A 22,414-nucleotide genomic window follows, 5' to 3' on the forward strand; every position below is an offset into this window, starting at 1 on the left:
ATTTCCAATCTGCTGTCAGTTCAGCTTGATCCTCTCCAGTTTCAAATGTGATGCCTTAAACTACTGTCGAATTTATCAGAGGTAAATCCTGTGGAAGCCAAAGGTTAAAAACACAAACGAGTGTATTACCAGAAGCAGCTTTTCTATTTGGTATGTGGCTGCGAGTGTGTATTTACACACGTTTCAGTCCTTTCTATGCACACACAAAGAAACGAGAGAGCAAATAGCACCGAGTTGTCTTTTCCCATCAGATCTCAGTAATAGCATCTGTCTGTGTCCTTCTCCAGCCGCCACACACACACACACACACACTCTCACACACACACACACACACACACACACACACTGAGAGTCAGTTAGGTCACTGTTCAGTCAGCTTGGAAGCTGCTTTCTCTTTTTTTGTCGCTCCATCGTTGCTGCTCAGGCTGTGTTTACCCTTACAGGAGGAAATGAATCACACACACACACACACACACACACACACACACTGCCAGTCTGCAGCGCTGCTGAGACTGATTGAGTCACTCAGAGAATACTGATAAACTCGTTGGCGAAGCTTGAAGAGATGGATAGATGTGACTGCAGAGACTATGACAGCAACATCCAGACATGGTTATGTAACCATAAGCTCATTAAAAGATGTGACGAAAACAAAAAAACTTTGTCCATCTGCTATTGTACAATTGTTTTCTGAGTGCTTGGACTGATCTCTGGTAGTAAAGATGCATGTGGATAAGGGAAATGTTTGGAAACTTTAATCCACGGAAACATGAGGTTATGATAAAATAAAGTGTTATTACTCTGAAAAATCAGAAACTGAATCAAAAGATGTAGAATGTTTTGGTTTAGTTGTTATATGTAGGGATTATACATGTAATCAATGTGAGATTATGTAGGTGGATAAGGAGGGGAAATATCGATAGCTTCATACTTCCACTTCTTTGACATTACACTTCATACTAAAAGTATTTTTTCTTCATATTAACAAAAAATAAATGTTTAAATAAACCTTTCCTCTAATGTTCATAGTGTATTTTCTTTGTTTAAACTGCTTGATTGCATCTAAAAACAGTGTTTCCACTCTGTTTCAGGTTTATTGGCTTTAATCCAAGACGTGTTTAATGGACTATGCTTCAGGGTCACAGAGGGGTCAGGAGGACCACAATCAGATTAAATGTGCAGCAAACAGCTCTGCTTCAGCTCCATTTTCACTTACAGTCGTTTGCATAAATATTCACACAATAATTAATGTAATTCTATTTTACAAATAAAAACTTAGAAAATGCCACATCTATCTACTGAAAATCCAGTCCATCACACTGAGCTGCACAATAAATTTAACTGAAATTTGTCCAAATCATCTTGTGAAAATAGAGAGTCTGTGACACGCCGCTACTCTGACTTTAATAGGAATATATTTAGATGGTTGAATGAAAACTTTTCCAAAGAAAAATCAAGATATCTGGTACATCCAGCACCAGGTTTGACCTCAGTCTTCCTCGTACCAGACTAGTGTTTTGACTGGTTTGCACATATTACAAGGTACTCTTTATCTCTAAACACCACCCGCCCACACACACACACCGAGGGTCCTGCTGTGTGTGTGTGTGTGTGTATCTTGTGGTTGTGTGGTTTGTTTATATAGCCGAGGAGGTGGCTCTCACATTAAGAAGGGGTATTTTACGATTAGATGAAGTGTTGCTTTGTATCCACATAAGCACTCAGACATGGACAACTGGGTACATTGATAGAGAAAAAGTAGCAGATTCTTTTAGTGAGAGAGACTCATTCATTCAGAGTCTGCAAGCTGTTCTTTCAGCCGATTGGAATAAACGAACAGTGGAGCAAACTAACAGAAAAATGTCTCTCCACACGAGCGGAGGCTTAATAAATCACATCTAATTCTCTGAAGGTTTTCTGTGTTTTTCTGTCAATCATCTGTCTTTGCGTCCTCATATCTGCCCGTTTTGTTCTGCTGGGAACCGTCTATCACAGGCTTAATAATTGGCGGCACATATACACACATGTGAGCTCAGTGTGGTTATAACTCATGTATTGATTAAAAGTCAATAAACAGACAGAGCCAACACGTCACTTTGATTAACATCTCACTCTGCAGATTCTTTCCTGCGCTCCTGGACTGAACCGCAGAGATCTCAGGTCATTCAGGCACTTTGAAAAGGTTTTAATGTGAACACGATGAAGAATGGAAAGAAATTCAAGCTTTGGGGAATATGCTTCTTCAGTAAAATAAAGTTTAGAGGGGAAAATAAATGCTTTTGTTTGAAGTTGTAGCAAAAAAGGTGTGAAAACCTTTGACTGATTTTGCAAGAAACATTCTGATGATGTAGGAAAACATTGATTTAACAGACTCACTGCAAACCCATCTACAGTTATATACTATTTTTCAGCAGTCATCAGCATTACTATTTTTTAAATAAAAAACATGTTTCTACTCGGTGAGTTTTGTCAGATAAGTTTTTAATGCTTTGTGGAAATTGCAACAAAAAATTTTTTTTCACTGAGATCAGAAAAGTTCAATCTGTGATTCGTATCTGTGTTTGTGCTTTTGCTTGTTATCTCTGAGATTTAGCCCAAAAAGGGATGGCAGGAGATTTAGAGCAGCTTTGTTCTGGACAAGTGGTTCCAATTAGACTGGAAACACAGATTCTGCACGCTCAGCCCACACTTTACTACCGCTATCGACTGCTTCCTTTAGTGCAAATCCATGAGCTCACTAAAGGCGCATTACATTTATTTACATAAACGAGGCGCTACAAGACAGAATTACCACCAACAGAGACCCTCCAAAAAACAGTGCAATGTTTAGCTGCTTAGCTTACAATCTTTGGTAAAATATTTATATCTTAATATTTCTACAAAGGTTGTATTTTTGACAATATTACTTTACTTACACAGTCACACTGTGACTTTATAAACAGCGTTTAAATAGAACCTGCATAATTATTTTTGCCTCAAACAATCAGTTTGATCTGCAAGGATTAATAAATATATGCAGGTTCTGAATCTCGTTTGCTTTAAGATTGATTCTACAACAGCACAAACTTGCAAAATGTAAACAAACTGTCATTTTTCACCCACTGCCAAATCATAATTTTCAAATCCAGTCTGCAAACCTTTTTGGACTTTTTAATCTCTTCTATCCACTGAATGATATCGTTTATTTTGGACAGCTTGTATAACGTGGCATCAGTTATTTTTATAAAGTAACTAAAGTGAGATTGCCATCAAATTCAGTCCAAACTAACATTAGTTAGTGGAAATCCTCACCAGTGGACCAAACAAAAGTCTCTGCAGCGACACTGAATCCCTTCTCCTCATTTTAAATCCATAAACATGAACTAAAAGCCATACAGTGCTCCCATGTTTCTTTAAAAGAGGATAGCAGTTATAATCCACATCAAGGTAACATCAAAGGTAAATAAATCCAACTGGCTTTTCCAGAGCTCCTTAAGCTGCCCTCACATCGCTTCTTATATTACCTCACATGTCAAGTACAGTTTATTTTGATGGCACATTTCAGCAACAAGGCAATTCAACATGCTTTTTATGATAGTAAAAGTTGCCATCAAGAAATACTCAATGTTCCAGTTGTTATTAATCAGCTCAAACAGGTGGGTTTTATCCTTCATTTGAAGGAACTCAGTATTTTTTGCATATTTCTGGAAGTTTGTTCTCCGTGCTTGGTTTTGGGGATGCAGACCAGAACCAGAACCAGAATCAGAACCAGAAGCAGCAGGTATATTAGATTTTGATGAAAAAGGATAGCAGAAGATGAAAAAATACATCCTAAAAAGCTAGGAATTATTTTTCATGTTCCACTAATCCAAATGTTGTACCCAACCATTACAAAACGAGCGTTGTTTAATCTGCACTGTTCTGGAAAAGGTTAAACAAGCTTGAAGACGCCAGAAGAAGAAATGTCACCTTTATTAGGGAACTTCCTCTGCACCACACGGCTTTTAATGGCTTTTTATGGAAGAAAATGTGTTTTTACAGTCTGAATGTTGCTTTTATGTCTTCAGGTTACACATTCAATCAATAAATTAGAATATAATTGAAATTTTAATTTATTTCATTAACTCAACTCTGAGTGTAACACATTATGTAGGTAGATTAATTAATTAAGCACAGACTGATGTTTTTAAGCCTTCAATTCTGTTAATTATAATGATTTTACACTTACAGCCAATGAAAGAACATTTAAAATATCACATCACAGCCATGAAGAAAACGTTTAATACAGAAATGTTCGGTATGAATATTTGAGTTTATGTAATATGAAAGTATTTGCCACAGCAGTTAAGAAAGCATGTTTGTGTATTTTCTAAATATGAGTGGTTGCTTTGTCTTTTATATTTTAGTTCATATTAAATGTATGAAGGAAATAAGCAGAAAATGTCTAAATGTGAGTTTTTCACATTTAGAAGCATACAAGTCAAACTGTGTAAACTTGTAAAATATGAATTTCTCTTCCTCCAACATTAATCTTTCAAGAGTTTTGATTATTTTTTATCATGTTGGCAGAACATATTAACTTTTCTTTTTTGTAAATATTATCATAGTTGGTTCTACATAGTTAACCGTTGAATTATTACTCCCTTGATTTTCATTTCATGCTTCCATTTGGGTCTCAACTTATTCTAAAAACAGTCTAAGCTCTTAAAAAACACCCAGTTGTTTTTGGCACTAAGTTAATAGTTTTTGACATCTAGAAAATGAGTAATTTCATAAATTTCTCAATTGTTGTCACATTCAACTGGCACTGTGCCGTTACCTAGCAACTCCAGCCGAGCCCAGCTCATCACCTAGAAACCCAGTATGTTTGGTCAGTTGGTTTTACCCTTATATGCGGTGTACAATGGCTGCTGGAAAAGACAAGTGTTTTGTTGTTGACTAACTACTCAGAAACAATTTGCTGCATTCTTCTTGGTTGTGCAGGAGGCTCTACTAATGCTTTTCAAAGATGTATAATTGTGCATCTGTTTGCAGCCACTTTGAGTGTGAATGTAAATGTTGAGTTTGGGAGGCCATGGCCAGAAGCAGCTCATTCTGAAGCAATCAACAATAGGCAGAACTGGTCTGACTAAAATCCCATTATCCATGTTTTGAATAAACCTGTCTAAACCTGTTTGATGAAGTATAACAGGTCACCTTTAATCTAACCCGTTGGTCTTCATCTCTCCTCCAGGATCCATCCTTCTCACTCCTCCTCCACGACAAGCTTCAGGTGCCCAACAGTTCTCGGCGTGCGTGGAACGAGCGCGACAGTCGCTGCGATGTCTGCGCTACTCACCTCACTCAGCTCAAACAGGAAGCTGTACGCATGGTCCTCACCCTGGATCAGTGGGATCTGTCTCCCACTTCTTCGCCTCCAGCTCGATACGCATCTCATGGACCTCCAGGACCAGCAGGCGCCTCGGGACCGCCAGGAGTTCCAGGTTCACGTGAATGGGCTCCTTCGGTTCTCCCATCCTCTTCTGTGACTGCTCCATACACTCCTCTCTCATCTTCGCAGTCGCCTTCTCCAAGCCCCAGTCAGACCCCGACACCGAGCCCGATCCATGGACAGTCTACCCCCAGTCAAGGGAGTCCCTCAGGGGGGCAAACGTCCAGCTGTGGTCCCACAACTCAACAGCTCCAAGGATCAGGACACAGACTGGGATCCAAACCCAGCTCCTTGGGTCTGGGAGCGGGGGTGGACCGAAGGAATGGCTCGCCCAGCTCAGGGAAAGCCGGTGCCCAGCAGCAACCAGTGAGCAGTGTAAGCAGTCCCAGTAATAACAGTGGGGGAGCGGTTCTGAGCGCAGCGGCTCTGCAGGCCCATCAGCACCAGAACCGGACTAATGGAGGAGTCACTCTGTATCCATACCAGGTAAGGCGCTCACACATGTAGGTTTGTGTTTGGAGGCAGTAGCCTCTCCTTCACACAGAACCCCTTTCTAATGAACACATTAACATTGTTACTATGGAAACACATACGTTAATGTGGCCAAATGATTGATGTGAGGACCATAAACAGGGAAAACTACAAAGCAGGCCTGTCATGATAACAAATTCTGCTGGATGATAAATGATCCCAGAAATTATTGTGATAAATGATAAAATTTTTGTTTAGAAACCATTTTCAATTAATATATTGATAATGACTGAACCTGTTCGTCTCAGGTCCAGTAGGTCGACTTCAGGACAGACACACTCAGGTTCACTGTATTTATTCTAACAAAAGAGGAAATCAAGTTGGTAGTTAATATAAGTCCAGCACATTCTGTCCCTATACATTAAATAAAATACAATAGCCCTAAATAACTACAAAGCAATAGCTCCCAATAAGCAGTTAGCAGCAGTTAGCAATTTGTTAAATTAAAGATACCTAAAATGGGCAACATTAATAATAAAATCTGTTAAAAACGTATTCGAAATGGCAAAATTACTCATGAAACACCATATATAATTAAATTTGTCTAAAATGTATGTTAAAATATAATACTTGTAAAGAAAACACAGAAAATTAATAACAGCAACAGAAAAAATGGGGAGGAGCTGTTGGTGGTTACTATGGTAACAGCTCCTCCCCCAGTTGGTGGTTACTATGGTAACCACCAACTGCCAAGAGCAGCATAACAGAACTTAAAACACCAACAAATGTCTGAAATAACTTGACTAAACAAAATCACATCTGTAATATTGTTAAAATAAAAACCTGCTACAACTTAAACACATCTGTACAAGTTCAGCTGGTTAAAAAAAAAAAAGTGTATAAAAACTTCAAGCTTTCAGATTTAAACAGGAATGAGACCTCTCCACTTAGATTAAAGCTTTCAAGTGACTTGAAAGACTCGAAATGACTAGTGAAGCATGTAGATGTTTTTGGATGAGACGGGAAGAGAGGGAGCGGGAATAAAGGAGAGGGAGGAGAAATAGCCTGAAGTGGAGGGTGGTCTAGAGGTGTTTATGGGTGGAGGCAGCAGCTGAGACTCCAGGGGAGATCCAAAAGTTACAGATGTAATAATTCATACAGTGATAATTAGAACTCTGGGGACTCTATGACACACAGCCGCAGTACCCTTTCACTCTTTTACATTCCCTCTATACTTATTCACATCCCTTTTTCTCCCTCTGCTTTAATATTTCCTCTTTCTTATCATATGGACAGATAGTTTAGAGTTTTAGATGGCAATTACTTTGGATGGTCACTGAAAAAAACCCAATTCTTGTCCCACTGACTCCATCTGAGATACTTTAAGCATTTTTATTTTTAACTTCCTTTTCTGTTTAATTTTTCTCAATGTGTTGCATGTTGTTCATGTATTTGGCGTCCATTAAGACGCGCCCAGTGAATGTTGAAGGGCGCTCGTGTGTCTCCATTGTGACTTTGACAGTAATGGTGTTTCAGCAGGAAAAAAGGAACATGATAATAAATCACTCTGCTCTAGGAGGGGGAGGCGATGAGTCGAGAGGTGATCAAAAGATGGAAATCCTGAGGAAAGACGAGGATATGAAAGATTTGTGGTGAAGAAAAAGAGGACAAAGAGGAGGCTTGAAATAGGAGAGACAGTAAAGAGCTGCTTCTGGGGGACTAAATGCAATTTGAATTTGCCAACCCTAGTTTTGCAACTTGTATGTCTTGGCTCCTCCATGATGCATTCGACATTTGGAAGTGCAAAAATACAATATGAGCACAATGTTCCAGCACCGTTTCAGATAGTTTTATAACTGCAGATAAAAAAAAAAAGCCAAACTAAAACTCCTTGAAAATGTTCCAACTCTGTTGCAAAACAGGAAAAAAGAAAAAAAATTGTGGGATTGATGGATATAAATAAAGTAGAAACATTCTGAAGATGTGTTTTCTAATCTACTCAAGGATCCCTGCTGTTTGCAGCCATAACTCATAATAAAATCTTGCTGTGTCAGCAGTGTAAGAGGCAGCAACCAACCAACATATTTTATGTTTATTAGAAGTTTTATGATCACACAAGAGGTGCAGGGCAGGTGGGAAAAGTTGCCCATTCAATTCAGGGATGATTTATAACTGGAACCTGTCAAATATTGCTAATAAGAGCAATGCAAGGTGCATCCTGTCTTTTTTAAATAACAAGTGAAGCCACAAATAGACAGCAGGTGACAATTATTTTTCTATATGAAAAATTAACACAAATCTACTGTACATGTTTGATAATTATTGGTAAATTAAAGGAACCAGGACTCTAGACTGTCAACAGATTGTACAAAACCAAATAGTTCACTGCCTGGTTAGTTCAAAATTAGCCTACCGCCAGAAAAGATTAATTTACTTCACCACTGGTGCCAATAATGTGACAAACCCTTCTGGTCCTCACCATCTCTGTGAAAACAGATTCATGTCCCTGAATGTGTTCTTGTGGGATTTTATCAATCGTTACATTAACTCCCTTTAAAGGTTGTGTGCAATGACACAAAAAGTATCCACTGGTTATTTTGGATGACAAACAACAAGCGTATCCATGGCGACACATGCAGGTGTGTTGGGAAACAAAGCATGGATAAAAGCAGTGCTAAGGGAGGTGAAGGTAGTTTTCAAATAATATTTGAAACTTAAAGAATAAAACTGAAACCAGATGCCATTTCAAATAGCTAAAGTTTAGTTAAAGCTGCCAAACATACCATCCATCGATTCGGAGAACTACTCACTGTTGACATAGCCATAGCCAGTTTGGATCCAATTAGGTAAGAAATGTGTCAGTGTAAAAGGAGAGAATTTTACTTTTTTAGGCAAGTGCTACCAACCACTAGTTTAAATCTGAAGACCTGCAGTCAGCCTACAATGTGAATCCAGCCTGGCTACAATAAAATGACTGACTGTGTTTAGATTACTTTAAAAATCTGTATGCATGTGGTAAGACATTTTCTAAGTTGAAGCCTTAAGTTGATGGTTCAAACACAGACTTCCACTTCACATTTGTGATGCATGAGTAGGCTTAGACCTGATCTAGTTACAGCAGCAACCTGACAATGAAAACATACACAACCTGAGGAAATCTGTGCAACTCAGAAACTTAATAAAACCTGGATTCATTCTGAAAAAAGTGACTGTTTCTCCTCTTCCTGCATTTAGCAAACAGGAGCACACACATCTGTAGACACACAAACACGTTTTACCGTTACCCTTGAAACACAAACTACACCAGAGACAGGTGAAGAGAGCAAATGCTGTAGGAAACGGCGGCCATGTTGTTATGAAGATGAATGAGGGCATTTTTACCAACAGTGTGGATGAACGATGTCCTGTAAAAGGAAGACTGACAGAGTCCATGCTTTTCTTTTTTTTAAACCAGCTTTACTTCCTCTAGAAATCCTTCATGAATTTCATCAAATCCCAGCCGGTCTCTGGACCAGCTGACCAGTGAAACTCTCCTCATCTGCTTTGGTTTTGAGCTCATTATTTTCACTACGTTTGGCCCTGTATTTCCTCACGTCTCTATTGTTTCTGGTGCTTCTCTGCTGCTGTAGCTACATTTCCTCATGTGAATCATTAAAATTTCATCCAGTGTATAACCTAATTTACCGGAAGATATAGACAGCAGCTCAGCCTCTCCTGTGGGGAAATCTGAAAGGAACAACCTTAATGACCTCATGAAGACAAACACAGGAACAATTACTTTAATGAGTAAATAATTTTATATTCTGTTTGTATCATTGCTCCAGCCAGGTTATACAGCCTCTTTTCTTTGTGAAAAGCCAGGCTATAAAAGTTAGCATTTCGCTAAAATCTGGTTTTAGTAACCAGTCCAATACAAAAGTATAAAAAACTGATTTAAATGTAATAAAATGGAGCCATTTTAAACCAGCTGCAGAGCTGTAAAGTATGGGCTGTTAGTGGTGTCAGCGTAACTCACCAGTAACCAGTGTTAACCAGACTCAACCATTTCAAAAAGCCAACAGCCATTATGAAAGCAATCTGAGCCCATCAACAAAGTCACAGGCTGATTACTTCCATGAAGTAAATAAATAATTTATGCACTGAAGCAAAAGGAGCCCTGACCAAGTACTGGGTGAATATTCCTTAAAGTAAATAAGCAAAGTTGTCAGTAGCATATTTCTGTGTTAGAAATCCTTTTTAGGTAAAATTCAAATTGTTTTTTAGTATCTGAATTTTTGCTCTTCATGATCATCAATATTAAGATAAGCACATAAAACATATGTAATGAATCTGTAGTAAGATGATTTCAAGATGCATCTGGGTATATTACTGCACACAAAAAAACCTTAGTGATTTTGCACTCTTATACCTACCGACCATTTATATAGAAATCAATACAAAAGCTTTTCTGCACTACAAGCTCTTGTAACCAGAGAAATCGGTCCTGAGAGAACAGATAACAACCTCTAATATGTTCTGAAAGATTTACTGTATTTCTTCTGGCACCAAAAAGACAGACCAAGGACAGATGTGCGGTGAATAGACTCGCTCTTTTCTACTCTTACTACTGTTCTTTCCCTTAGCAACACCAAGCTCACACATCAATAATACAGACAACTGATAACAAGAATTGTTTGGGTTTGAAACCAGTTGTACATTAGAAGACAAATTTAAACAATTTATTCAACCAGTTTCTGTGCTGACGAAATTAAATTAGACGACTGAAAATCACAGATTAGAGTTTCTACAAACTTCCAGACTGAAGCAGAAAGATGTGAAGCAGCAATAAGTGTCTTTTAGTCTGAATTCAAAGTTTCTTGTAGTATTCTAGATAAATCTTTAAACAATTTGCACTGGACATAAATGATATACAGCATTAAGACAAAATGTAATGGTTTGCATTCTGCTGATTAAGTTTCTAATGTCAACAGATTACCCTGACAAAACAAACTATTAAGATTAAACTAATTAATCTGTTGAAGTGTTTTCAGTCCAACAGTCTGAAAACATTTGCTTTGGTAGATTTGAGTCAATACAGAAATAATGTAAGGTTAATTAAATTTGCATCCTGTGCTTACTCGGCTAATTTACTTAGTTCATCATTTGCTCATCTGGTTTCATAAAAGGAAACAAAAAATGATTAAAGTCGTGGCTCTAATTTTTTGCAGAGATGAGAAAAAATGGATCAAGTATAATTGTAAAGAAAGAAAAATATGTATTGATTCGGATTTTTTCTTTGATTTGGTATTTTGTTGACTGGATAATAAGACATGTTTTATCCTTTTGCCCTCATTGTGTCTCTTCCAAATGAAAATAGCAATAAATCAGGAACTGTACTTTATAAAACAAAAAATAAACAACCCCATCGGCTTTACTAAAATGTAATCAAATCTAAATATCTAATTGTTTAACATCAATAAAGTTGATTTTTGCCAAATTTGGTATGGATTGATTGATCTGACTCAAAATTATGTGTGAACTGATATCAATATTAATACCAATATATTGAAGCAATTAATTTTTATTTACTTCCTTCTGTATTTCACTATATCCATTTCTAATTGTTTCAGTAGGCCTGTCAAGAAAATAAGACTTAAGGTTAAACCTGAAAAATAAGTAACAAATTAAGAAAAGCTGAAAAACCTCTAAAATACTAAAATCTTAACCATGGAAACTTTGATTTGTTAAATGTGTAGCCTGGAAACAAATCTGGGTTGCAGGAAGACTAGGAATTTGTTCCACTTGCAAAAAAAAAGTTTAATTAAATAAATATCTAGAATGTTTTCCCATCATGAGAACAACTTGATTAGGGCCTTAAGTTGGACTCGAATGTTTTAAATGTACTCTTAAAAAGGAGCCATATAAACTTTCAATGCCGACAACCAAATATAAAACGCATCAGTCATTGCCAATGACCGGCTCAGTGCTAACTTATTCTTATTTTATATAATTATTCATAACATAACCCATGTACACATAAAAATCTTACATCGTGTCCAGGACTGATCCTGGACATGATGAATGAGAGAAACAGCTGATACATAATTTATTTCCAAAATAAAACAGATTTTTACATCTCATGAAAAACAAACATATGTTTACAACCTAATATACTTGATTAAAAGGTAAATTTTTGTCTAATATTTAGAAATCTTGTAAAATGTCTTCTCATTCTTTAGTAAAGTGGTCTGATACATTTTAATACAACTTTTGGATGCATTCCTTCAAAACGCCTGAATCAAATCATTTGCTCAATGACTGCAGCTGCTGCACAGAGTACTGTGTATCAATTTACATTTAGCTTAAAGCATCACTGTGTTTAACTCCTCTCTCTCTCTAAGCTCACAGTGTGGTTATAATGTCTTCTTCAGACTGCAACCAGAAAAACCCATATAATCTGTATTTCTGCGGAGCCACACTGTATCCAGATTAGTCCAGGGGGAATGCAGGATAAACATTGTAGCTCAGTAACACATCAGCTTGCATCATATTAAGGATGTTCTATGTTGAATTTCTGAGTGGAGATTCATTTATTTAGTGATTTCTTCTGGTTTAATCTGTAATCTACTGTCATGTGGTGAAAATTACAAATGTAAAGCAGTAATAGGAAACTTTTCAGCTGGTGTATTAAGAAAAGTTAAATCCACCAAGACCCTGACGTATTCATACTCCGGACGTTTTAGATTTAAAGTAAAATTTTAATTGGACCAATATTTTTCTACTGATTGGAACTAATAAGTCAGAGTCCAGACCTGAATCTAATATAGTCTGTGGAGAGAGTTGCAGATTAACACCAAAAATAAATGGTTACGGTACAAGAAAAAAAAACCCCAACTGGAATTATTAGAAGGGTTTTATTGCTTTGACCCTTAAAGGTTTTTCCACTGGTTATTGGGAAGGTTCTAAATAAGTTTTTGCATGCTAGTTTTTAATTTTTTTTAGCTGCCAGTCATTTTACAGTATTTTATGAACTGTTTGGAAATACCTTTTCCATCACAAACAAACTTCTTTGCTGGATGGAAATAATCTTAAATCTAAATCTGGCAGGTTTATGAATAATTTTGGGCATGAAAAGCCAGATGGTTCCATTAGATTATTACCATGGCTTCTCAGGCAGAAACCTGCATGTAGTTTAAATAGTTTGCTAGTTTTTTTGTACAGAACCAATCAATTATTTTAGATTTAATGGCTTCGTTTTAACAAGAAAATTGTTTTGGTTTTAACTCAGAAATTAAAGTTCATGCAGTTGATTTAACAAGAGACATGTTGTCTAAACATTGTTTTAAGGTCATTAATCTAGAATTAAGAGTTTTAACTTAATGCTGCAATTTGAAGCAAATATTTACTTCACATCACGCAAATAAAAACTGTCCTCACCTGGTTAAAGAGCCACATTTTGCTACTGTTTTCACTCACAAAATCAAGTTAAAATGACTGCTTATTTAACTTTAAATATATTTAAATTATTGTTTCAAATTGCATGAACAAAATTTCAGATCTGACAAATTTTATTAAACATCACAATGAATTCTGCTAAAAACATTTAGAGTGAACAAGACATTATCCTCAAGCTTTGCAAACTTAACACCAGAGTCAAAACAATGTAACACACTTCCATCTCAGGATACAAAAGAAGCTGCTAAGCATTCTGGGAAATAGTTCCCACTCCTGTCGTTTTCTTCTTTCAGTTTTTTAAGTGCTAACCTAAAACCTGTAGTTTATTCGACTCTTAATAAAAAGTTAACACAACCTACTACTGTAAGTTTATCTTTCACAAACTCAAACATTTAGGTTCAAAATCTGAAGTTAAATTTATTTGACTTAACGAGCAGAAGACAGTAGACACAACTAAATGCTTTTACAGTGTGAGTATTTGAATATAGTAAAACCACAAACAAGTTGTATTTGTATACAAACTGCACAGGGATTTTATTTACAACAGGCCATCTATCAAGCAGTGGGCAGCCTGCGTCGACCCCAGGAGCCTCGGCAGTAAATATACGTCAAGCTGAGCTGATTTACGCACCAATGTAGAGAAGTGCAGACACTGAGCCACACAAGGACACAAACAAAGACACACAACCCACTCCAGAGAGTTCCTCCACTGAAGTATTTGGGTATAATTCAGGTGCTCTGCTGTCTGGTATTAGACAGACCATAAAGAGTAGTTATCAATAACCCACACCTGTGACATAAATGATTCACCTGAACACACGAGAGAAGTAGCACGTTATTCAGTGTGTGTGTGTGTGTGTGTGTGTGTGTGTGTGTGTGGACATGTAGTCGGGAAGAGAGGCATTTATTACTTCAGTCTGAAGATCCTTTGGCAGTATTTTATATTAATCCTACACAGGTACATTTAAAAACACGTCCTGCAGAAAGACTTATATTTCTTACTTTCAAATGGCTTTGGAAGGGAGTACGACCAATAAAGGGAACCTGGATTTATGTTTCTTAGTGAAAATATACTTTAATTTGGCAAAACTTTGACAACCAATTCATCATTAGCAGAAAGAATTTTCTGTTTAGTCGTCAGTGCAAAGTGTACTACTATAGAGGTTCTTAACCCCGGTCCAAAGTGACCAATATCCTGTATGTTTTAGATGTCTCTCCGTTGGCATACATTAGATTTAAATGAATGGGTCATTAACAGGCTTTTGTGCAGACACTGAATGCATCATTTGACTCAGTTGTGATGGACGGGGATGTAGTTAAACATGCAGGATGATTCCCGGAGATCTGGGTTGTGGATCACCGCAGTTTTTCATTCTTCTTAATTTTTCAGACATAGCTGATGATACTGTCACGTGTACCTGGTTATTGCGTTGCATATGTTTTAATACAACTTTCTGTGTGTTTTAAAATCTGTTGCAAACTAAACAAAGGGTCATATGAGACGAACCAGGAGGGTGCTGTGATTTTTTTGGTTTTGTTTCATCTGGAACCAACAAAATGCTGATCAATACATAGGGTATCTACTGTCAGTCAACTATTAATAACACACACTGTATTAAAGGGAGAGGTTTTTACTGAGGTGTTCAAATGTTCAAAGACAGATTAACTTCTTTCCTAGAAACAAAAATAAAGAACAGGAGGATTTGTCAATGTAGATTGGACATATTATTGGTAATTTACCTTTAAATTTTTTGTTTTTCTCTGTAAACGGCTCTCGTTTTTGTGAAGCATTAAGAATCTCCTTTTCTTTGTTTCAGATTTCCCAGATGATCTCTGACGCCTCAAGAGAAGGAGTGACTGAAGCGGCCCTGAACCGCTACAACTCTCACTCTCCTGCGCACGCAAACTCTCCGTCACACACAAACTCTCCCTCCAACACGCCGGCTGTAACCACCTCGGCACCGACTGCCACTTCTGCAGCTGCGTCCTTCTTCGCCAGGTACAGTGAGACACTCCAAACCTAAATCTACCAGACTGAATCCACCAAAGGTTCATATGTCAAACATCAGTCAGTCTGGAAAAACAAAAGTTTAATTAAAACAATAAAAAACAAAATTAGACAATGATTTCTTGGTAAAAGTAATTATTAAACATGCTTAGCGAGATAACAAAGACATACGTAACACGGATGAAAAACATGGCACACTCAAAATGAACAAGTGAATTATTCATTCACTGTATCTGAAGGATCGCTGGTCCGTCATAACTAATGAACTGCTTCAAATCACATTTTAAATGATACTGATGGTTTCCCTTTGTTGCTTTCACACCTCTTCTCTGCTGTTCATCCTCACATAATTAGATGCGTTTGTCTGATATATTCATCTGCTGCGCTTCAGCGTAGCAGACATAATGTTGTCTGTCAGAGGTCCAAATTACACAAGGACACTCTTAAACACACACTCTTGATCTTTCCTCTCTACAGCCCCCTGAGCTGTCAAATATCAAAGGCTGTTTTACACAAACACACACATCTGGTTTACGTTATAAAAAACATCCAGCTGTAAGAGCTTAAAAAAAACAAACAAACTCAGATTGCTTAGACATGTGGACTCTCATTACAGTGTCCAGAGTTTTACGGACGTGAAGTGGTATAAGTCTGACTGTATGGTCAAAGATAGCACAGTTTAATGAATTAAAAACTGTATAAAGCAATCTGACTGTTTTCGTTTAAAAGTACAGGAATGCAACTACTGCTGTTAAAATCTATTGATGCAGAAGTGATTATGAACAACACAAATTTCCAAACACTGCATTTTGTCTTTTTGCAAAAGACAAAATGGAAGGTAAGGCTGAAAAATGTGTCGCAATATAAGGGTTTTATTTCAGTTGATAATTATTGAGTATTTTTTTAATATCTAAAATACTGCCAAACTAGTGGCATAACCTTTCACATTTCATCCACAATTTCCTCTTTTTATTTTTAAACAGTTTTAAAGCAGAGGTAAGCCTGAAACTGCTGCTCCGCCAGTTACTCAACAGGTTGTTGCTAGGTAACCACAACTTACTCCACAAGTTGTTGCTAGGTAACCAAAAAGCAAGAAAGTTGTTTGATTTCACCAATCTTGCTTAGCTGCTTTGAGAGGTTGAGCGGCTAAAGTCTTTCCTCTGCCTACATCCCCCAGAATGCTGTGTGGTTCTGGATCGGGGTTCAGTGAAATTATTGAAAATCCTATCAGATAGTTTTTATTGATATTGGTCTATATATATATATTGATATATAGTTATTGATTTGTGACCAGGCCTAGTTTGAGATAGAAAGCCCCTCATTTTATGATTAAACAGATGAGACAGCTTGCAAAATGCTAGAGTGCTACTTAACTCTCTAAGTAACCAGAGAAATGGATATAAACACTACAAACTGTAAAGAAAAATGTTACGGATTTAATTCCTATCACCGTAAAATAAAATCTTGAACCAGTTCAGATCTACTCATGTGTGTCTGTTAAGCTTGTTTTCTCTCCCTTGTGTCATTGTAAGATTTTATGTTTTAGTTGGGAAAGCATGCACTCGGTTGTATTTTTATTTTTGGGTGGGATGATGCGGGAATGTTTGTGAACTTGTCTATTAGCCTGTGCTTACAGTCAGTAAAATCAGCCTTGCAGAGCTGGTGAATCCCATGCAGGTCTCGGTCTTCACTCTTAGACGTGGGCTGCATCCAGACACAAACACAATCTTCGCTGGGCTCGCTGTCTGCACACTGCCAAATCCCTGCGTCCACTCCATGTCCTCTCACCTGATCCCCTGTCTTCCTTCATTTCTCCTCTGCCTCCCCTGTCTGTCTCCTTTTCTTGTTTTCTCCTCAGCTTGCAGCTCTCCTGCTTTCATTTAATTGCTCTCCTCCTCTCCCATTGTTCTGTCCTCTCTTTCACCCACACCTTCTCTGTTCCCACACTGACCTTTCCTTTACCTCCACAGTAATGCATATCTGAGTAATATCTTTCATTAGTGGCGATCTGTCTGTGGAATATGTCACACTTGCACAGCAGCTCTACATCTTCGCCGAGCCGCAGCGGCCCTCTGGGGACACTGGGATAGAGACTTGCTGCGGTGTGGGCATGCTCTTACTCACAAGGGGGAGGGAGTTTCTATCAGCGCAGGAATTTTTTTAACTGCATGCTCCAAGGATCGGATCTACGGGGATTTGGCTGGCTGTGTGTGTGCTGCATGAGGCAGCTGAGTAAATGAATTGGCCCCAAGTGAGTCGGTGAATTGGGAAGGCATTATTTTAGATGGAGGATGGCAGAGATATGTGGGCTGCTGTCCCTTTTTCTGACCCTTTACAATTCTTGCTGACATTTTTTTGTGTTATTTAAGGAAAACGGTTTCCGCTAGTGATAGATGAAAACAAATTAGCCACCCGTCAAATTGGTGGATTGATGATCCAGCCAGATGGGACAAAAAAAAGGAGAAGTCATCTGATCAGATGAAGTACACATTTGTTTTGATTTTTGCTCACACAAGCAAGAAAAGCCATTTTGCTGCCACACAGCATGCAAATAAATGTTGCACTTTTGCTTAATCTAGCCTCAATCATTGTGCCTTTTGTTGTTTCACTTTCCCACTTTACCTCCAAACTAACCGACTTCACTTGGTGAAGTTTTTACTTCTATCCAATCTGTTATGGGGTAATGAACAGTGAGGAAACACCCACACAAATACCTGAACTGAATCAGAAATTGGAGTTTTTCAAGCAGACAGAACCATTATTAATGGCAGACTCCCAATGTTAGCAGCGCCACAAATTCAGGTAATTGAGTTTGCAAACACCAATCAGAGCACACCACAATCACAGTGGAGACGGCTTTAAAGAAGTTGGAGATTTTGGGGCAACACGGGAAGTGGGCCTGCCAAAATTAAAGCCAAATCACTAAATTTGGGCTACTGGCACATTGAGCTGAGAGAGGAACGGCAATGACAGAACCTCAAAGAAGAAGGACAAACTCAAGAAAGGTTCCTCCATTGAAACCATTTTTCCAAAAGTGTGTACTGTAATGTAACATTTTCTGTTGAAAGTCCAAATTTGACCATGAAAGATTTTTTTTTTTACTTTGGAGAGAATCCAGGTGACGTATTTATAGTTTTTTCCCCGTTTTTTAATTATTCAGGAAGCATTTGCTTTTTTCTTGTAGAAACAGCAGGGAATCAGAATTGATTTTACTCAAAACAACTCATTTCTATCAGTGGGATCATCAATGTAATCACTGATCTTGCAATCAATCCATTAGCTAAATATTCTTATCCTTACAAAGTCTTGCAAATGCAATTCTGTTTTAGAAATATCCAGAATCCTCTCACGCCTTTGAATTAACCTGTAATTTACAGAACCATATCAGTCAGCTACAACAGTAATCCCCATCATTTCCAACAAAATGTGGTCATTTCTTTAGCCACATGTCCATGTCAGTAGATAATATCAGTAAAGTCAGTCTTCTGTCCATGCTAAACAGCCATTCTGACCTAATGCGACACAAAAGCTCCCATCCTCATGTCCACCATCACTCTCTGTCTCCTCTCACATCTTCTTCCATTGATGGCCTGCTAAACAGAAAGTAATTAACCACTGAACCAACAGCACAGCCAGGAGATACCAGCCATCAATCAGCAGAGCTGTTTATGTTTGCCGGCGAGGAGGAAGAAAACAAAGCAGCGTCTTGTTACCAGCCGACCTCTGATGCTTTCTAACAAGAGACAGATACCTGAAGTCTACGAGGGGAGAAGAAGAGGCAGTCGGTGCTGAAGGAAATCGATGCTCTTCAGAAAGGATGAGTGGATATATGGAGGGCAGCGAAGAAGTGGAAAGGATGGAGAGGAAAAATAATGAGTGAGAGAATGAAACCAAGGGTTTCAGGATGGTGGAGCCCAAGAAGGAACGAAGGACAGAAAAGGCAGAGAGGAGCTGATGATTTGATCGAGCTGAGTGATGTAAAACAACTACAGTTCACTTTACGGTTGGTTTGAAATAGATCCACTTAACCAAATCCCACACCACCAATTACCAGCTATTGTTTGAGTGTTTGCTACTTAAATTTATCCATAGATTGAATCACTGAGGAAGAGAAAACGTTTCAGAAACTGAAACCCAAATGTTTCCCACCAGAAGAAAACTGTAAGAAGAATAAGATATTATTTTTTTTGTTTAGCTGTGAACAGTCCCAGCTAAGCATTATTGCAGTGAGGGTGAAAAAAAGAAAATGCATGCAGGTTACAAGCAGGAATCCCCTGCAGCAGAGTGAACAAATCCATCATTGTCACGCCTCTTACTGCAACCATCAGCAGCACTGCAGCACCCCCTTATTTCATTGATAGCACAGAAATCACATACAATATTAATGAAACGCAGAATAGAGAAAATAAATTCACTAATGCGTTAAAAACTCCCGTGATTCGACAAAGCATGTAAACCGATTTCAATACAATCCTGCAGCAGACAAAAAGGTTTCAATAAATTTCTTCACATGATGCATGGGGAGGTTTTGAACATTTCACCAACATAATACAAACCTGTAATTGCCTTTGATCGCATTTCAAGCGCATAAGCTTAGTCTGCACCCTCAAAAAATCCCAATTAGTGGTCTTCTCATGGAGGTTTGTTTCACGCTGTGTGCAGTCACACACATACAGGGATCCACACACACACATACAGTGATCCACACACACACATACACGCGCGCACACACACACACACACAGGGATCCACACACAAATCTCCAGGGAGAGCCAGTCAAATGGTGAAGTGCTTCATCGTAACACGGGTCACTTGACTCACATCTCCCTTCCTCTCCCACTCTCCTTTTGCTGACTCTCTCCCTCACTCTCATTTCTGAAACTTGCTGCAGTTAATTGAAAGCCAATGGTGTGAGAATACAGCTTCTTGACAGAGAGTGTATCAGGGCAGAAGGTCTCTCACTCTTTCTTCCTCTCCTTACATGTTCTCTAAATTAAATATGTGGGTTAAAGCAGAGCCATGCAGGAAGCCCTGCTGCAACTGTTTTAGTGGACTTTCATTGTGTTCAATTTGTGATAGAGCAGCTGGATGTGAAAGTAGTTACAGTTGGTGCAAGGAATAAAATAACATCTTTCTGTCTTTGTACTCGGTAGTGTGCATTAAACATTCAATGCCCCAAAACCACTGCAGAGTACAAAGACGGTAAGATTTCTAAAGCGTCGTAATGAAGGTTTTCAGGTGAAGGGAAGATGAACCAATATATTAAATTTATAATAGAAAACAGTTGTGGTGTATGTGACCATTTAAGCTTATATGCATAATTCTGACAGTCAATTAGAGAAACTACACAACAAAAATCAAACTTGTACACAAACTAATATTACCCCTTTGCCATTATAAAACCTGTGTTGTCCGATGTTGAAATGTAAGTTTTTTAGATAAAATTCAGTGAGTTCTTACGTCTGATTTTAACCCAGTATTCTAATCATTTAATGGAGGTTACTGCTTCTCTCCCTCAGAGCTGCTCAAAAGTTGAACTTGACATCGAAGAAGAAGAAACAGAAGACCACCACGGTTGCAGCCCCTCTGACATCATCTCCGTCTTCGTCCTGCGACCCTCATCTGTTCCCGACTAACTTCAGCTCTGCTTTGGTGACGATGCCTCCACCTGCTCCACCTTGTCTTCTTCGAGCAGCAAACAAGATCAAAGATACGCCCGGCCTCGGAAAGGTATCACGATGGCTTCTCTTTCTCTGCCATGTTATTTTTCCCTTAAAACTCAGAAAAGGTTGAATTCAACACTTAAAACATTACCTGTCATTAAATAGGGATAAAACATTAAAAATACAGCTCTGGGAAAAATTAAGAGATCTCTTAAGGTCATCATTTTGTCTGATTTTACTCTTCATAGGTATACGTTTGAGTAAAATAGTATCTCAGATAATCAATTGTTACAATCACGAATATCATCTGAGTGTAAAATATGTTGACTCTTGAAGTGGATGACCACACTGCGTGTCAGATTAGAACAGGAATTGGAGGCTAACTATTTTAAACTTAAAATACGAAAAATCCTGATGTAGATCACATGTTGATTTTCTAATTATGATTTGATTAATTTATGACACATTTTTAGCAATTAGCTCTTCTGGAGTCACCTCATTAGTACTAAAAATACAATTTTGTGTCTTAATGTGTGATTTTAAAAAAAAATAGATTTTATTAAGTTAGTTAAAATTTATTGGGGGGTTTTGTACTGGGGTACAAGTACAGATAAAATACTTCTTGTTTCCAAAGCTGTCTTAAATATAGAAAATACTGGTTCATTCCCAGATAAGCCTCTCTATTGCTGAAGGTTTTGTGAATCATTCATGCCTTTATGAACTGAAAGAAAATTGCTCTTTTTTAGACAAATGAAAGTAGACAATTTGTGAAAAGCAACCCAAATAAAAACTTCTAAAAATATATATAATTTCCAAAAAGCCTGCAGCAACGTTAATTAAGACTACTTTAAAATGTTGCAGTAAATTCTAGATCTATGTCTGGATTAAAAGCTTGTGTCTTAATCAGCGAATAAAGAAAGAAAATTAGCAGTGAAAGTTAGAACAACTGTGTAAAGATATTTCTAAATTGTGGTGTATGAATAAATTCTTGAATGATCATTCATAAAATTAAATAGAACAAACAGAAATGTGAATTTAGACATGTATTTATATATTACTGCCAATTACAATTAGCATAGCATCATTGAGGAATCAGCTACTCCAAAACTCAAAGTGAATCAGTTTGGGGGAAGTTATTTATTTATTTATTTATTTTAATCCTTTCTTATTATTTAAGAAAAGGTTATTTTCTTGTAGAGTTATTTAAGCCCAAATAGTGCTGTAATTTGCTGAAATACTGAGCTGTAGCATTTTATTCTGACCTTCACCAGTTTAAGTGTGTTTGCTTGCATGTGTGTGTGTGTGTGTGTGTGCGTGTGTGCGTGTGTGTGTGTGTCAGCTGGGCTCCCCTGCTGTAGGATACCAAAATATAACCTAATGGTTACCATGGTAACACATTTCAGGCTGACAAAAGTCATCTGTCACCAT

At 37.7% G+C, this 22,414-nt stretch overlaps 1 protein-coding gene across 1 annotated transcript in view; it reads left to right on the forward strand.

The window, feature by feature from the left end:
* Positions 1 to 21,557, forward strand: part of LOC103142845 (kinesin-like protein KIF26B) — a 48,024-nt gene extending 26,467 nt beyond the window's left edge. The window contains exons 3-5 of the mRNA XM_007559110.2: positions 5,213 to 5,896; positions 15,133 to 15,314; positions 20,843 to 21,557. Coding sequence (XP_007559172.2) covers positions 5,213 to 5,896; positions 15,133 to 15,314; positions 20,843 to 21,116 — 1,140 coding nt within the window. The 3' untranslated portion in view covers positions 21,117 to 21,557. The remainder of the gene's footprint in view (positions 1 to 5,212; positions 5,897 to 15,132; positions 15,315 to 20,842) is intronic.
* The last annotated feature ends 857 nt before the right edge of the window (positions 21,558 to 22,414 follow it).

The sequence above is a fragment of the Poecilia formosa genome, unplaced genomic scaffold, assembly GCF_000485575.1.
Source record: "Poecilia formosa unplaced genomic scaffold, Poecilia_formosa-5.1.2 Scaffold102, whole genome shotgun sequence".
NCBI classification, from domain to species: domain Eukaryota; kingdom Metazoa; phylum Chordata; class Actinopteri; order Cyprinodontiformes; family Poeciliidae; genus Poecilia; species Poecilia formosa.